Here is a 17,086-nt window from a genome sequence, read left to right as displayed (position 1 = left end):
TTTAATTAGCTAATGCAATCCAAGTTTAATGAAATTAAAATGAAACTAAAGGAGGAAAAACAGGAGAGGAGGAAGAGAGGAAGTGAGTGTAAGAGGGGCTTCATGAGGATCTTAAAAGGTTATCTTTAAAAGGCTTCCAGGGATAATTTATGTATGCAAGCAGATGGTTTTAAAGGGAATCGAATGTAAATATATTTGCTCATTAAGTGGTAATGAGGCTTGTCTGAGAAATGACAGTCTCTCTGTTTCTCTGTAATCAGATCCCTCACAGTAAGAGATAGACTGAGAGAGAGAGAGAGAGAGAGAGAGAGAGACATAAATAACATACAGAGGAACACAGCTAAGGCCATCAAATACATTCCATACATTCCACTCCAGAATATTTTTTTCTCTGCTAATTACAATTTTACACAAGATTATTATGATCTATATTTTTTATTTCAAGCACTGCAAATTAAACCATACTTGCTTTGGTATTATGGCAAGAAAGGCACTTAATGCCTATAAAACCCATGAAACTGAAGAAAGGCAAACTTTTGGTGTTTCATACCAGACTCATAGCCAACGTACACAATCGATTCAATCCTTTATCCGTCCTACAAAAGCTTGCTGTGTGCCAGGAACTGCTCTATTAAATGTAGCAGGTCAGATATAAAACGAACGTAAAGGTAAACCTTCAGGCAGTAATGATTGTTAGGGCTCCATCTGCACCTGATTTATTTGTCCTGCACACATATAAAGCACATTAATTAGCCTTTTTGAAACTGAACGTTTTAAACACTCACTAAGTTTAAGAAAAAAGCTTACTATACCAACTAAACTAATCTTTACATACATTTCCTACGGGATCGATCGATCAATCAATCAATCAATCAATCGATCAATCAATCAATCAATTAATCCATTCAGTCTGAAGCGATGCTTACTTAAACTCTGAATGTGACCCAACCCCAGATAAGACTCTACACCAAAACCCATACAATCTCACTTGTTTAAAATAAATAAAATAAATAAAAAATGCAATTTGTACACAATGTACAAAGTTAATGTTTTTTTTTTTTTTTTATTAGTACCATGCAGAAAACATACCAGACTGAAAAGTAAAATATTCCCTTTTCTTTAGTCAGAAGTGAACGTGATCCACCTTTAAAAGCAAGCCACTGTCCTGGCGTTGCCTTTAACTGTTTAAAATAGAAAAGCGATGGTGAGAAACACAACACGCAAACTGTACCGCTTTACATTTGTGACACGCTCAAAATGTTACCGGTTGAAAAGCATGACAGCGATGAACGCGGTGAAGCTTCCGCCTTTCACTCTGGCACGTTTTTCTGCAGGTCACTAAATGCAAAGTTATACGTTTTGTGTATTGTAGTTGTACTTTTTTTTTCACCTTGCATTTGTTTGATTGCGTTTCATACACAATCTATCCACTTAATGCCTAATTGTGCTCAGTCTTCAAGTGGAAAAACAGTCTCATTTTAACTTTAAATACATTACAAGTAGCTCCAATAGAAAATGATGCTTTGTAAAGTGTCAGCTTTGGAAAGGAAAATGTTTCCTTCATCAGCAAAGACGACGGTAGGATTATCATTTTATCACAAATTGTAATGCTCCAAGGATGTTTTTGTTCATTTGGTCAAAGTAATGAGAGCAGGCTGCTTGAACTTTCCCATCTAAACATCCCTCAATGCTGGAGTTATACTTTTAGACTTTTTTTTTTTTCCCCACAAAGAGACGAAAACAAACAAATAAAACAAACCCCAAAAGCCAATGTGACGCTTATTCAAGCAGCTAACATTAATGGCATGGGGAATATGTGAAGCACCACACTGACACGGCTCACACTGTTCCAGCTAAAAACAGAGCAGAAGACTCTAAACATCCTCGAACAATGTGGATCCTTCAAACACTTAAATATAAAACATGTGAAATGTTTTCAGTCAACAATAGTGTCTTATTCCACTTAACGTAACAGACCTCCTCTGTAGTGTCTTGTACAGTTTCTCTTGCACTTTTTTCTGGCATATCACATGCATTCGGTTTGCCTTTTAATTGCATTAAGAGTGACTTGTAGTGTGTATTTCCTGTTCTGTCTAGTCTACACACACTGTTTACACAGGACATGAGGTTTCACCCAGAGACCATCTGAGGTGTCCCTGCAGTTTCCCTACACTCCTCATCCATCGAGAGAGAGAATGCGAAGGATAGATGAACGCTTATAATTTAACTGACACAAAAGGCAGCATATTGATCTAAAAACAAGCAGTGGATAAATGAAAGCGGGGTTCAGAGGACAAAAGTACAAAAATAACACAGATTTACAGCCATTATAGAAATAAAGATAAAAGAAAAGATGAGACTCTGCCTTCTTTACACACACACACGCACTCACACATGTGCATGAGCACACAAATGCACACACATGCGTATACACACACAGACACACACACAACTTCCTATTGGTGGACTTACTCGTACATGCAATCTCTGTTTACTCCTCTTGTTTCTTAGCTCCCACCATATCTCCAGCACACATAAAGTGTGTGGCATCCAATTTCCCCTGTGCCAATAAAAGACGTGTGTGTGTGTGAGAGAGAGAGAGAGAGCTTTCAGGTTTTTGGCAAGGAATGTGAAGGACCAGCCGGTGTCTAGAGTGAAATTCCTCTCAGTAAAGCCCTGAACCTGTCTGACAGCCCTTGTGTTGTCTCTATCACTCAAATCTCACTGCAAACTCCACTCAAATTGATGATAAACACACACACACACACACACACACACACAAACCCTGTAGAGAATGTTACAAAGCTCCTGGTCAATCAATAACAGAGTAAAGAATGCCCAGGGGCTAAAAACAGTAAACGTCTTGTTTAATCTCCTTATCATACAAAATCTTGCACAAGAAACCCAAAGTGATATAAAACACTGAACTGTAATCAATACAGACTGTGACAGAAAGACTTTTTTTAGTCTTTGCCTTTTTGAAAATACCAAAATTGCGACATCAGAACAAAACGAACAAAAAGAACAAAACTTGTTTTAAACTAGGAGTATGTGATGGAGTAGGGTTCTGTGATTCGTATGAACCCTACTCCATCATGTGTATGATACGTTTCAGTATACAAGATGGTTAAGCAAGCATTAGTGGTGTATTTTTATTTAAAAAGAAAAAAGAAAAGAAAAAAATAAAAGCGTTGAAGTCTACAAAAAGAAATTATTTTATATGGAAAAGGATAAAAAAATGCCAACAAAGTCTAAATTTCAATAATTTCTAAAATTTCTAATTTTCAATAAATTCTAAAAACCTTTCTTTTCCACACAACAAATCTTGCTTTAAATTGTAAACTAAAGATATTTAATTTTTAATTTAATTTGATCCTAATATTCTGCATATATATATATTATATATATATATATATATATATATATATATATATATATATATATATATATATATATATATATATATAATCTAAAGTTTTATTCCTACAGTGTCTACAAAGGTTGATTATTTTATCTGAAAATAAGCATTGAATATGTAAAAATAAAAATATAAACATTTTAAATAAATTTTAAAAATAAAAAGACATTTATTTAATATTAATATAATATTACTTTTATTGGTACGATTTAAGATCAAACCAGTTTGTAAATTGTAAATACCTGCGTCACTTAATAAGAGTGTTGTTGTGAGATCATTTATCACAATATCAATAATATGGAGTCACATTTCCCGGCCTTGATTAAGAATATTGTACATATTTTGATGGCATCGTGATCTGATCAGATCAAGCAGCTGATGTTTCTCGTTCCTTGTTAAAAAAGGCTCGTTAGTACCCGTTAGTAGCAGTAAAATTTAATAGTATTCAACGCTTTTCAGCGGTTTGTTTATTCTTGACACTTAGTGCAGTATCTCGTTCAAATCGTGACATGACGTATGACAGGAACTGATCCTCAGCTCTAATGGAAATGTGCAGCAGTCATGGTTGGCAGCAGGAGCAGCTCCTACACACACGGAGAAGTGACACAGCAAACAAGACGCTGCATCAGGAGAAGGAGGTGATGAGATTGGATCAGACGGCCCGGAGACAATTCTCTCTGGAGAGCTGCGCTTCTGCTGGATCATTAAAATGTCATTAATAAAGAGTCTGTCAACTGTCGGCTCGCTCAAAGAAAGTGTGTGTGAGAGGAAGAGATGAAAACAAGACGAAGGAAAAAAAGGAAAGTTTGTTTCATCGCAGTTCTATACAAGACAAGTCTGTCCTTTTTTCGGTTTGTTACGCATGTTCTTTCTTCCTCTTCTACCTGTCTTCGTAGTCGTCTTCCGCTCCGTCTGAAACATCCACCTGACTCACATCCTTTCCCTGCCTTTCCCCCTCTCTGCAGCTATCCTCATCACACACAACAGGCCTATTATCAGACAACGGCGACGGCGATGATGAAGTCACCTGCTGAGAGAAAGCATCACAAAATCAATCTGTGTCTCTCCTAAAGAAAGCCCCTCGTGCCTATAGGCGGTGCAATCACAGCCACGCTACAATTCGACACGAGCACAAGAACACATGCGGTGATCGATAGCAGGGTTCTTTGGGAAGTGTTAGCCACGGTGTGAGAAGCTCCTATTTCTCTCCTCCAGCAGGGAACACGCACAAAGCCCAGAGCTGCTATTACTGGAGAGAATGAGGTGGGAAAATGGGCAGGTAGCTAATAACACCCTGCTGATTCATAGCTGATACACCTGCCATGACAGACCTCAGGGTTTACAGCATGTGGGAGTATAGCACGGTGATGTCTGAAATGATAATTGAGACATAACCATTGTGACTATTTATCACAATCGTTGCACAGAAATGTCTTCCACATTGTAGCACCAACCTACATTACTGCACATGTATAAATGTTTGAAACATACATGTTGCTGTACGCAGACAATTAAAAACACAAAAATGTGTTTTAATGCACCACAAAATATTTCTATTATTAGCAAATGGGACTATTTTTGCTTCACTCACAATTATCACAGCTGATTATGGTTAATGAAGTAAAGAGTATGGCTAATGCTGAAGACGTATATTTAATGATTAACACAGTCAGCCAGTAACCAAATAATTCTTCACAGGGATGTTTGAAATGTCAGATATCACCATGAGTATGTTTTTGACTTATTTTATATCTGTAAGCCAGTCATCTTTGCTCTAAACTGCATTTTATTTAGAACACACATGCATTCATGCCAAAGGGGCAAATTAAAGAAACCAATTTATTACTTACCACAGGGAAAAAAACAATTTGTGCCAATCCACAAGATGAAACTGGACTTTTACATTGCATTTTTTCATCGGTGTGAGTACCAAACGCTGCTGAAACCGCAAACTCCACAAAGCCTAGTGTTAGATAGATTTGAATGCAAGGTAAGAAGGCATAGAGATGGAATATCACGAGTGGCACTCTGTTAAAATAAACAGACAGATCCAAGTTTTTAGGAGTACAGATATTTTCACCATTTTATCAGAGGCAGGTGGAATTGCTGTACCATGATTGTGGTGTAAGATGATCACTAGTCAGACTGAAGTCTAGAGATATGGAGCTCTAACATTAACCATTTGCATACGCCTTCTGCTAGATGTTTCTAGCTTTGGAAATCCACCACGTCAACCTGCAGCTCAGAATTAAAGGACAGACTCTAGAATAACATGCGTGGCATCTCCAAATTCAAAAATGTGTTATTTTCTTTTCTAGTTGTATCTATCCAGGCTTGTATTGTAAAATAATTCCTTCTGTCTGTCGTTCAGATCACTGCCACTGAGACAGCAGAGCCTGATGATGATGATGATGATGATGATGATGATGATGTCTGCACTGTAAAAAAAACACCTGCCCTTTTCTTCCTCTGTACATATAGGTGTTTCCTGTGATGGTTCGTGAACCAGGCTGAGCTGGAAAGGTTCAGAGAGCATGGTGAAGATAACAGCCAAGTGGAAAGCTGCATAATTTGAGCTCAGTCATAATTAGTTACATCACTATGCTTTTTCTTCACTGACCTCTATAACTTTCCCTTTCTGATATTTGCCAGACACCTTTACTCAGAGCAACTTACTTTTTTAATACATCTGAGCTCAAGGGCCCAGAGGTTGCATCTTGGTGGACCTGGGATTCAAACTTTCTCACTTGTAGCCAATCCCATTCTGGGAACGTGAAGATGTACACGTCCTACAGAAACAGGCTTTCTGAACTACTGCTGTGCCTCATACTAAACTCGGTGTTTACCTTGTATTCCTCTGAGAGGCAATGACACACAGAGAGAGTGGCCAATTATGCTCTAGTAAACTGCCGGCCAGGGACTTCGGTATCATCATTAGAGCTCAGCCACATGATGTGCTGATGATAGAGTAAACTGGCAAATGCTTATATATTTGGGTCACTCAAAGGACAGGAATCGAACAGGAGCCAGTAGCCAGTAGAAAAAATCTCTGATTGTATCCATCCTGAAAAAAGTGTGTGTCGCTCTCAAGCAAACAAAAACAACCGACTGGAATGGAAGTGACTGATAAATAGAAATAGAAAGAGAGTTGTGCAAAAAAATTTTTTTTTTGCCCTGATCGCCAAGGTCTCTTCCTTAGATACCAGCTGCAGGAAAGAATCAAGTCTCTGGAATGCCATGCTGTACAGAACACACTGAGTATACACACACACACACACTGAGTACACACACACGCACACACTAGGAAAAGAAACACAGTTCTGCAAACATTCCAAGTGCAATGATCTCCTGCTGGGAAAATTCCCCAGAGGTGGAACAAGAAACACAAAGCACATAACTCTGAGACTAGAGCGCGTTCGGGTTAAAAGTGCTGTCTTTATAAGTAAAGTAGAGAGAAGCAGAAGAGAAGTGAAAGGAGGCGGGAGAAAAGTAAGGAAAATCGAGTGGAGCTGTTGTGTATAGCAGTGAGGAAAGACGAGCGCTTCAATACCTTCGCTGTGCTCCACCTCGGGTTAGTCAGCTTGTGAACAATGTGGATCCAGAGCAAACAGAAATCCAGGCTTGTTCTGGACTTCAGACCGGACTGAACCCACTGGGGCGCTCGTTCACATGAATAAGCTCAAGTGCCTTTCAACCTGATCTCTATCTCTAGACTCCGATTTCAATATGCTTTCCTTTGCTGAGGGGGAAAAAAAAGAAAATCTGTTTACTCAAAACTTACTTACAATGAAAGTTATAGGACGGAAGGACGATTGTTGAATTCTGTCAATGCTCAGGCAAGCTACATTTTTGTAGAAAGCTTTTATCCAATTTTTGCTCCAAAAAAAAAAAAAAAAGCTTTGTCTGCAAAGCTCTTCTTCTGTAAAACTCATCTTTTTTAGAGGGGTGACTTCTTTTTCAGGAGTAAGACTATGCAGTTATATGACTCACAAGCGTGTGTGGACACAAAAGAGTCTTTGGAACGGCTTTTCGTTGGTTTGTTCCTGTGTTGGAAAGTTACGATTATTTATACCACAAAGCTGAATTGTTTTGTCTGACTGGTGATCAGTAAATGTTAATTAATTCCCTATAACAGCAGATCTGATGGTATTTATGACAGCAAAGGTAAAGGTTTAATGCACTTGTTTAAATTACACTGTCATTTCGACAGAGTCACAGAGACATTTTTATAAAATAAAGCAAAGAGAAACCTTTAATTATTGAGTTGTGAGGCTTTCTGTAGGGATACGACATGAGTGGATGAAGGACTTTGTACTTTCTGCTTCTCTGTGACATAATAATTCTTCTTGTTAACTTCAGGTGGCTTCGATGTAGTTGGAACAGAGCTGGACTCATTGGTGACAGTAACAGAGAGAAGAACCCATGACAGACTGCTCTCCATCTTGGACAACACCCATCACCCTCTGCACAGAATATTCACCTTTCAAAGGAGTGTGTTCAGTGGCAGACTGCTGTCTCCAGCTTGCTCACCTACAAAACTGAGGAACTCCTTTGTCCCTCTGGACATTAGACTGTACAACATCTCTCATTTGCACATGTTTGGGTGAAAGGGTGTGTGCGTTACTTGTGAAATCTTATTTATCTTTATGTTGTTACTGGATGCTTTAATGTCCTCTGGGATCAATAAAATCCTTCTGTCTACCTACCTACCTACCTACCTACCTACCTACATACCCACCTACCTACAGTACCTACAGTAAGTATATCTGGAAGTAATTAGTCTTGCACATGTCCTATATTTTGAAAGTATGTCGCTTATTAATAAATCTAAAATCTGCAATTGTCTCGGAATTGCTTATAGTAAAAGAGGAATCTAATACTTCAGGAAATGCTGATTTTGGAAAAGAATCAACTTAAGGGTTCTAAAGTTAACTCTACAGTACATTGTGTTGAATTGCATCACACCGCTACATCTTTAATTACTTTCCAATAACAGAACAGAAAACGTTTTCACTGAGTCTAGACAAATGTGCTGAACATTTTGTCTGTGGTAATAATAATAAAAAAAAATTCCTTTAACAAAAGCGTTCGTTTAACAAACAAACGTGTAAAGCCTGTCATTCATTCAGACTGAATGACCCAAGATACGAGAGCGTACACACCTAATAGTACTGTAGCAACTGCTCGGATTACTTCGGAGAGAGAATCTAAAGAGACATGTCTAGGCTTTTCTCTATAGAACCCTGTCTAACACAGATAAGCACATTAACCTATAACCTCACCTCTGACCCACCAAACATCTTCCAAAAGACAGGAGTCTGTCTGTGTGCCCCAAAAAGGCAAATGACATGTGCTTAAGGAGAAACAGGCTTAAAGAGCTCAAAGTTCACCATTTTGGATTTACCAGCTACACAGGACTAGACAATTAAACACTTCATTTTGGTGTGATGCCCTGGAGGTCTGCGGCTGTAACGATTCGAAAAGTAAAAATCAATACAGAAAATATGGAAATCGTGACTAAATTAATTCCACACGCTTTCGGTTTTATCACTAGAATACACTCGCAAATGTAGCATTTAGTCGGTTTGAATAGAAGCCTGCAGTGTTTGTCCTCTCTGTGTGCTGCTTTTGTGTAGGTGAGAACAATCCCACTAGGGTGCGGACCAAAACAACAGGCCCGAGACCACAAGCTGGTATTTGTCTGCTTCAGAGAAAACTCTAGAGAGGTTTGATTGAGAAAATGATTAAGACTTGTTGTTTGTTGGCTGCTGGTAGAATGTGTTTATAGCCGCTAAACTGAACAAACTGAGGACGAAGCTGCAACCCTGCAGAAATGCTGTGTGTTCTGGAGATCTGGCCTAACGAACAAACAGAGAAAATATGCAATATACGAAATGGTATAAAATAAACATTAGTCGTTATATAATAGGGTTATTTATACAAATCCGGTCCACTTCCTGCATGTTGTGATTTTAAAAAAAAAAAAAAAAAAAAAAAACACTTGCCAAAGCTTTGTTTACTTTTCTATCTATTAAGGAGTTCCTTTGAGCTTGTTAGTCTCACTGCAGGCGGTGTGGTGTCTGTACTTGTTGTTCCCATAGAAGGAAGCTTGATGCTGCTACATGTTAGTCCCAATGACAGAGTATTGGCCTCTGAACTTATTAAGACTCAGGGATACTTGCTTTCAGGTATGTCAGTGCGAGATGGATACTGCTCATATCCTGTTGTCATGTGGAGTGTCGCTTGTGCACGTCCTCAGAAATAATGCAACAGGTCTAGGAGGTGCCAAACCAACATGGCTGCTTAACCCTATCTGGGTACAGTATACGTAAGATATACAGGCGAGTTTCTGTATGACGCTGCTTCAGTTTTTCTGCTGCTTCTGTACATCCACTTAAGGTCATGAGTCAAGTGTAAACCAGCCTGTGGTCTATGACATCATACCGTATTGTATTTCTGTATAGTAATGGGTACCTTAAAGGCATTGTTTACATGCTGCTTCATTAATCACATATTCATGTACAGCTCAGAAAATCCACAGTAGGTTCACACGCAGGTCTGTGATTATTTAGTTAAAATTAAATGATCTAAGCAACATGTGATATGGAAGCAGCTGCGTTGATATAGTGCCATCAAATAACCTCAGTATGATCCGATTTGCCCATAAGGCGTGGATCTAGCACGGTCTCTGAATTAAAAAAAGGATGCGGTGGATAAGCAGCTGAGTGATGTTGTACATTGGGTTCTTTGTACTCCTTAGCTACGACTACAGCTGAGGTAATCATGCATTAAAGCATCTCACAAAGCACAGCAGCCAGTTTCTTGCTCTCTTTTTTTTTTTTCCCTTTAAGCGGGGGAACTAAAAATAACTAATGCGTAGACCCATTAAAGGAATCTGCTATTCAGTTTGGACTGAGGAACATCACGGGACACACACAAGCTCACACGCTCGTTTCTCATGGTATAAAGTTTGGGGTATGTACAATGAGGCACAGAGAATCAGAAATACATTAAATTATGCCTCTGTTGTTGGGAATTCAGGTGTAGCTGAAGTAGAATCAAACGACTATTACAGACAAAGACAAAGGTTATGACTTGATTTTGCAGGACAAGGGAGTTTGCAGGAAAAAGAAGACCCCATTAGGACAATTTGTAAGAAACCAACAAACTAAAATTTTCTGCTTATTTGAAATAAAAAAACAAAAAACAAAAAACAAAAAAAAACAAATAAGCAAATTTCTGGAACAGTCAATGTTTAATCCAGTATTTTTATTATTAGGGTAACCTTTGTGTTGGCTACGTTACCTGTTTATTACACATAAATCTTCACTGCTCCTCTCTAGTGTGTAATCCTGCAGTCCGGCATGGCTCCAAGTCAGAGTGGCACATCCTGTGCCACGGCTGTTGCCACAGTGAGAGTGTTTACACATCATGGGAGTGAATGCGTGGTGGGAGGCCATCACAGCGTCGGTGCAATGGAACAAGCACTCCTGTATTCAGTAGACAGCACTCGGTATTTTATGTGCCCTCAAGTGCTCTTACATTACAGCCTCCGTTAAAAGGAACATTTCACAGAAACGCATATGAACAGCTTTACACAATAAGACACATTTCCCACTCTGTGTCTCCGAGGTTACACCGACATTAAATACAGACACCTGGACATAGACACTGGGCCTTTTTAAACTAAAAAAAAATGCAGACTTTTTAACTAAATGTATTAAACGATGATAATTAATAGTCAAGAGAGTAGAACACGGCGCTTGAACTACAGTCACTTCTGAAAGGCCTTTTATTATGTAAAATACATTATTTGCATAATATAAAAAGCAAAGTCAGGTAAATGTTCTACATGATTTCGAATTTTATGCAGCCACAAAAAAATAAGAACCTAAAGTTGCTGCATCACCAATTAGGCCCATTATATGGTCCGAAGATCAGGAGTTCAAATCCCGCCGATGTCATAGATGTTCACGGGTGAGAGCTAAAACGTCTGTGCTCTGGATGGGAGAGATGGAACTTTCATGATCAACCCAGAGCGATTCAATTTTATTTGTTGTGTGTGTGTCTGTGTGTGTGTCTGTGTATGTGTGTGTGTCTGTGTGTGTATGTATGTGTGTCTATATGTGTGTGTCTGTGTGTGTGTGTGTCCTGAACTCTTTTACGAAGGCATGATGCTGCTCTAGATGTCAAAGTCTCCCAAACTGCTCAGCTGTCAGTTTAATCGGTAAAACAACAAAAAAATCCTAACATCTGTTCTGTAAGACAGAAGTAATTTGCTCTAAGAATCTATTATAACGTATGCTTTTATACGATACAGAAATAAACTCCACTATCTGATTAAGTCACTGCTCTTCAAAAGGTTTGTGGTAGTGTGTCAGTGTGTCAGAAATAAGGAAACTGATATTCACTACTGTCTAAAGCTCATTCCATTCAGGAAGAAAGTTTTAATAGCCAAACATAACATCTGTTACGAACGCAGATTCAAACTCTATCTCTTGAAAGACATCTGGATAAAGCAACAGGTGATGATGAAGTAGAGAGTAAATATGTATCTGACTCTAACACTGGAGTCTTACATTACTCAGGATGTTTCATAACTGGACTGTAGTGTATATACCCTGAAGCAGAACAACATTTCTTTTAGAGAGGAGAAAAATCCAGCCTGGGTAATGTTACTAATGTAGCAAAGAAAAACAGCGTAATTTATTACTGCTGAACATACACAAATTTCATTTTGCCGCTTCCCGCTTCCTCTAGACCGCTCATGCAAACCCTGACACAAGCTTAGTTAATGTACAAAATAAATCTGCACATTTCTATTAAATACACTAATTATCATGACAAAAACAGCAGTTCATGATTTACTGGGAGAGAGAAAAAAAAAAAATGTATAAAGTGCACCACAGGCGGGGAAGATGAAAAGCCAAAGTGACAGGAACAAAGCAGAAGGATTAACCGCATAACGTCTGTTCAGCTTAAAGCACACGAGAGTCTCCTGTCAAACGGTGGACAAGCAGCACACGAGGAGGACCAGAGGTCCAAATACACAGCACAAAACACTTGTGTGATCAGCTACACACACACACACACACACACACACACAAGCACAATAAGAAATCCAAAGAAACTACTCCATGTTTGGGCATTGAGGCAACACACAGAGAGAGTGAGAGAGAGAGAGAGAGAGAGAGAGAGAGAGAGAGAGAGAGAGAGAGAGAGAGAGAGAGAGAGAGAGAGAGAGAGAGAGAGAGAGAGGGAGAGGGAAAAAGAGGAGAGAGAGAGAGAGAGAGAGAGAGAGAGAGAGAGAGAGAGAGAGAGAGAGGGAGAGAAAGGGAAAGAGAGGAGAGAGAGAGGGAAAAAGAGGAGAGACAGAGAGAGAGGGAGAGAGAGAGAGAGAGAGAGAGAGAGAGAGAGAGAGAGAGAGAGAGAGCATAGGAAGGAATGAATGCAATGGAAAGCAATAAAAAGGTTAAATTAAACACAGACTCACTCTGGCTGTACTCATTTCTAGTTGCGAGCACCGGCATGCTTACAGCTGAAGGATTCCTTCGAATGTTTGCAGGAAAAACGTCTGAAGTGCTCAAAACACCGCACGGAAGCAGACAAACACAAAGTTCCCTCTTCTTGCACGGAGACGTGGTCAGACCACTCCCCTACCCCCTTCTCTCGGTGTCACTTCAGCCCTCTCCGAGAGGGATTAGTTTACAGTCTGAAAAAGCTCGAGTGAAAGGCAGAATTCCCGCAGAGCCATGCCACCCAATGTCCCTGTTCTTCACTGCTCCTCTCTTTCTGTGTACAGAAAGGAATGCTGTTCCTTGAGGAAAGAGGAAGTGACATGTCCAGGTGGTTGCTGATGAAGCACTGCTTTAAGTCAACAACAGGAAATTTGGCCACTGAGGAAGGAAAGGTCCTAAAAAAAAAGTGGGGGGAAAGTGCGAGAACGCTCACGCCTCTCCCTTGCTCGCTGTCTCTGAGTAAATAAGACGGGACTTGGATTGAAAACGGCAGGCAGCATTAGTCACAGTTTCCTCCACACAAAACGCCGCTGCCACTCTCTCTTCCTTTCCCCGTCACCTCCAGCCAAAACCAACAGCAGCCGCTCGGGGTTTATGAGCAGGGCGCGGCTCAGTACAGGAGCTCCACGTTCATTTGTGTTACAACTCCAGCAAAAAACACAAAGTCCTGCTAACAGAGAGTCCTCTAGCTAAACACTTTCTGCAGAATAACTCTATATTTAACTCTAAGGAATACTCTACATACACAACGACCGGGACATCTCCAACCGCAACACGATAAAAATAGAACTATACAAAAAGAACACAAACAAGCCTTATTGACATTTAAAGCCTTTTATGATCTGTGTGCAGTTTGTGTAAATGAAGTGTCGTATCACTGAAAGCTTTTGTGTTGAAATGTATTTTGTAAACATTTAGCATTCATACTAATGACTGTAGTTTTACAGCTTTAGATGTAGTTTGGAACTGTTACTACGTCCTAAACATGCCATCATTTTAAACCTGATCAATTCGAGTGAGACTTAAAGCCAATTAAACTTGTACCTCTGATGCCTATAAAACCAGTACAGAAAGTATAGAAATAAAGTCACTGCTATAACTCACTGATCTCCACAATCTGCAGTGCAAATATGGAAGAAAATCATTTCAAAATGATATAAACGTCAAAAAGGTGCAAAGCAGACGTGCAAAATGAGACGGCTACAGGAAGCTCAGAGACTGTGTGAACATAAAAAATGTGTGTGTGTGAGAGAGAGAGAGAGAGAGAGAGAGAGAGAGAGAGAGAAAGGATATGTTCTTACTTGTTCTTTAACAGAAGCCAGGATATTGTTGGCAGTGCTCTCAGACTCCATGTTATGATTGGCAAATTGATCTTTGATTGGCAGCAGAAGGCCCTCCTCCGACACGGGGTTGTGCTCAGGAGTGGGCATTCCTCCTGCACACACACAGAGACACACGCATTAAATTAGATGCAAGCACAGGCACAAAACACATTCCACTGAACTCAATAAGGTACTCAAACTGAAAGTTGGAAAGAACACAACTTTTTACCTCTCGAAAATGCACACACACACACGCACACGCACACACGCACACACGCACACACGCACACACGCACACACACACACACGCACACACACACACACACGCACACATTCACTCTTTAAACCTTGAGGGCAGGTTGTACACACACAACTTTATGCTCACAAACAGACAAGCAATAATGCAAATTTTCTCTCTCTCTCTCTCTCTCACACACACACACACACACACACACACACACACACACACACACACACACACACACACACACACACACACACACACACACACACACACACACACAAATAAAAAGTAAAGATAGCTCTGGTCAGAGAGCAGAAACAAAAGCATATATGGCAGCAGAAAGCTGATACCACAAAACAAACAAAACTGTTTTGACTTGTCCAGCACTAAAGTTTTCTTGGTGCAATCCACAAGGACATTTAGCTCCATTCAAAACCCCAACAGAAACCAGAATAGTGGAGATCATGCAATATCACCTTCCACTCGTACAAAGGAGCAGGACAGTGCTACTACAGTTAGAAGCCATACACAGACATCGGTGTGGACCCGCCTCCTATCAATCACATTTACGGCATTCGGTAGACGCCCTTATATCCAGAACAACTTACATTTCATCTCATTTTGTACAACTGAGCAATTGAGGGTTAAGGGCCTTGATCAGGGGCCCAGCAGTGGCAGCTTGGTGGACCCGCTACATTAACTCACAACTGGTTAGTTCACTGTGATAGACAGAAGAGAGACAGCACGCCATCCAAAGAGAACACAGACTATTTCTCTCTACAGATGGCTTTGGCATTGGCGAGGCTTGAACTTGTGATCCTCCCAGTGATGTGGCTTGCACTTTTCTGTTGTGTGACAATATAATTCATTCGTTCATTCATCTTTTACCGCTTATTCGAACTACTTCGGTCACGGGGAGTCTGTGCCTATCTCAGGCGTCATTGGGCATTAAGGCAGGATACACCCTGGATGGAGTGCCAACCCATCGCAGGGCACACACACACACTCTCATTCACTCACACACTGGGGACAATTTTCCAGACATGCCAATCAACCTACCATGCATGTCTTTGGACCGGGGGAGGAAACTGGAGTACCTGGAGGAAACCCCCGAGGCACGGGGAGAACATGCAAACTCCACACACACAAGGTGGAGGCGGGAATCGAACCCCGACCCTGGAGGTATGAGGTGAACGTGCTAACCACAAACTTATAACCTTCCCGATTGGAAGTTCGACACCTTAACTAGTAGGCTACAACATTTTATTATCTATCTCTTAGGACTGGGTGATCATTTATTTCAATAAATATAATAGAGCACCAACTCATTCACACAGACTTATGGTTATGCTCCACATAATCTAAAGCGACTAAATAATAAATAAATTGTGTTTTCCAACAAGGGCAAGTCTTGAATGGAGGTTTGATTTGGAGGTTTTCACTGTTTTCTGTAACATTTGTAACAAGCATTATGCAGTAGTAGTAGTAGTAGTAGTAGTAGTTGTAATAAAAATAGTATTACTAATAGAAGTAGTAGTAATAGTAGAAACAGGATCATCTGAGAAGCCTGCAAAAGGCATCAGGAGGTTTGAATGAGGTCACAAAGCAGCACTATTTACCCTAAATATAACATAGATCACATGGCAAGGTCAGTGTGCAGGAACAAGCGAGCGAGATGCCCATATAATTTGACTAATGGACCTAAGCATGCTTCATGAACCATCCACTGCACTGCTGTTACCTAGCTCTGTTTATTTTCTCTTCTTTCATTTATGTATGCTATATATTGCGGTTGCCTCTGTCAGTTTTATTTTAACCCAGGACCATTGAGATGGCACTCTGCCTTTTTTTCCCCCCACGTCCCTAATAAAGAAACGACATAAAGTGAAATGATGTGTGATCTCACAGTTTGCATAGGCTCACTTCATATCTAGTGTCTCTGGGCTATTTGAAGCCGCAGAGAATCAAACATATTAAAGAGTGTTTTTTTTTTTATTGTAGATACGAGTTAGTTACAGCGATGACTTCCACATAAGTCAAATCTGCTGCTTGTAAAAGTGCCACTACTTTACTGTGTCCTGCGGGAGAGAGGGCTTTTATAGCAGCACTAGATGATAAAGGGGTTGTGCAGAAGAGCAACATGTTTGTTAACACTTTTATTAAAGAAATACAGATCAATTATTTTTATTATTATATTAATAGATTAACTCTGTATGGGTTAGAGACTGTAGCAGTGAGGAAAAGACGTGAGGCAGAGATGGAGGAAGCAAAGATGAGGATGTTGAGGTTCTCTTTAGGAGTGACGGAGATGGACAGGATTAGGAACGAGCACATCAGCGAGACGGCTCAGGTTGGCTGTTTTGGGGACAAGGTCAGAGAGGATAGATTGAGATGGTTTGGATATGTACAGAGGAGGGAGATGGTTATATTGGTAGAAGGATGTTGGAGATGGAGCTGCAGGTAAGAGGTCAAGAGGAAGGCCAAAGAGGAGATATATGGATGTGTTAAATGTGGACATGACGTTAATTGGCGTGAGACTAGAGGATGCTGAGAATAGAGTTAGGTGGAAGCTGATGATTCGCTG

The 17,086-nt window shown here is 40.0% G+C and overlaps 1 protein-coding gene across 11 annotated transcripts in view; it reads right to left on the bottom strand.

Annotated features, from left to right (window-relative positions):
• LOC132850387 (plakophilin-4-like) overlaps nt 1-17,086 on the bottom strand; it is a 108,920-nt gene that overhangs the window by 64,456 nt on the left and 27,378 nt on the right. For 9 of the 11 annotated variants that reach the window (XM_060876939.1, XM_060876932.1, XM_060876931.1 and 6 more), the window contains exon 2: nt 14,238-14,371. In XM_060876939.1, coding sequence (XP_060732922.1) covers nt 14,238-14,366 — 129 coding nt within the window. In that variant the 5' untranslated portion in view covers nt 14,367-14,371. Of the gene's footprint in view, nt 1-6,968; nt 7,072-12,911; nt 13,291-14,237; nt 14,372-17,086 lie in introns of those variants that run through there. The other 2 variants (XM_060876941.1, XM_060876943.1) reach the window with 2 other exon arrangements.

The sequence above is a fragment of the Tachysurus vachellii genome, chromosome 8 (assembly GCF_030014155.1).
Source record: "Tachysurus vachellii isolate PV-2020 chromosome 8, HZAU_Pvac_v1, whole genome shotgun sequence".
Taxonomy (NCBI): domain Eukaryota; kingdom Metazoa; phylum Chordata; class Actinopteri; order Siluriformes; family Bagridae; genus Tachysurus; species Tachysurus vachellii.
This window is presented reverse-complemented; position numbering and strand designations above follow the sequence as displayed.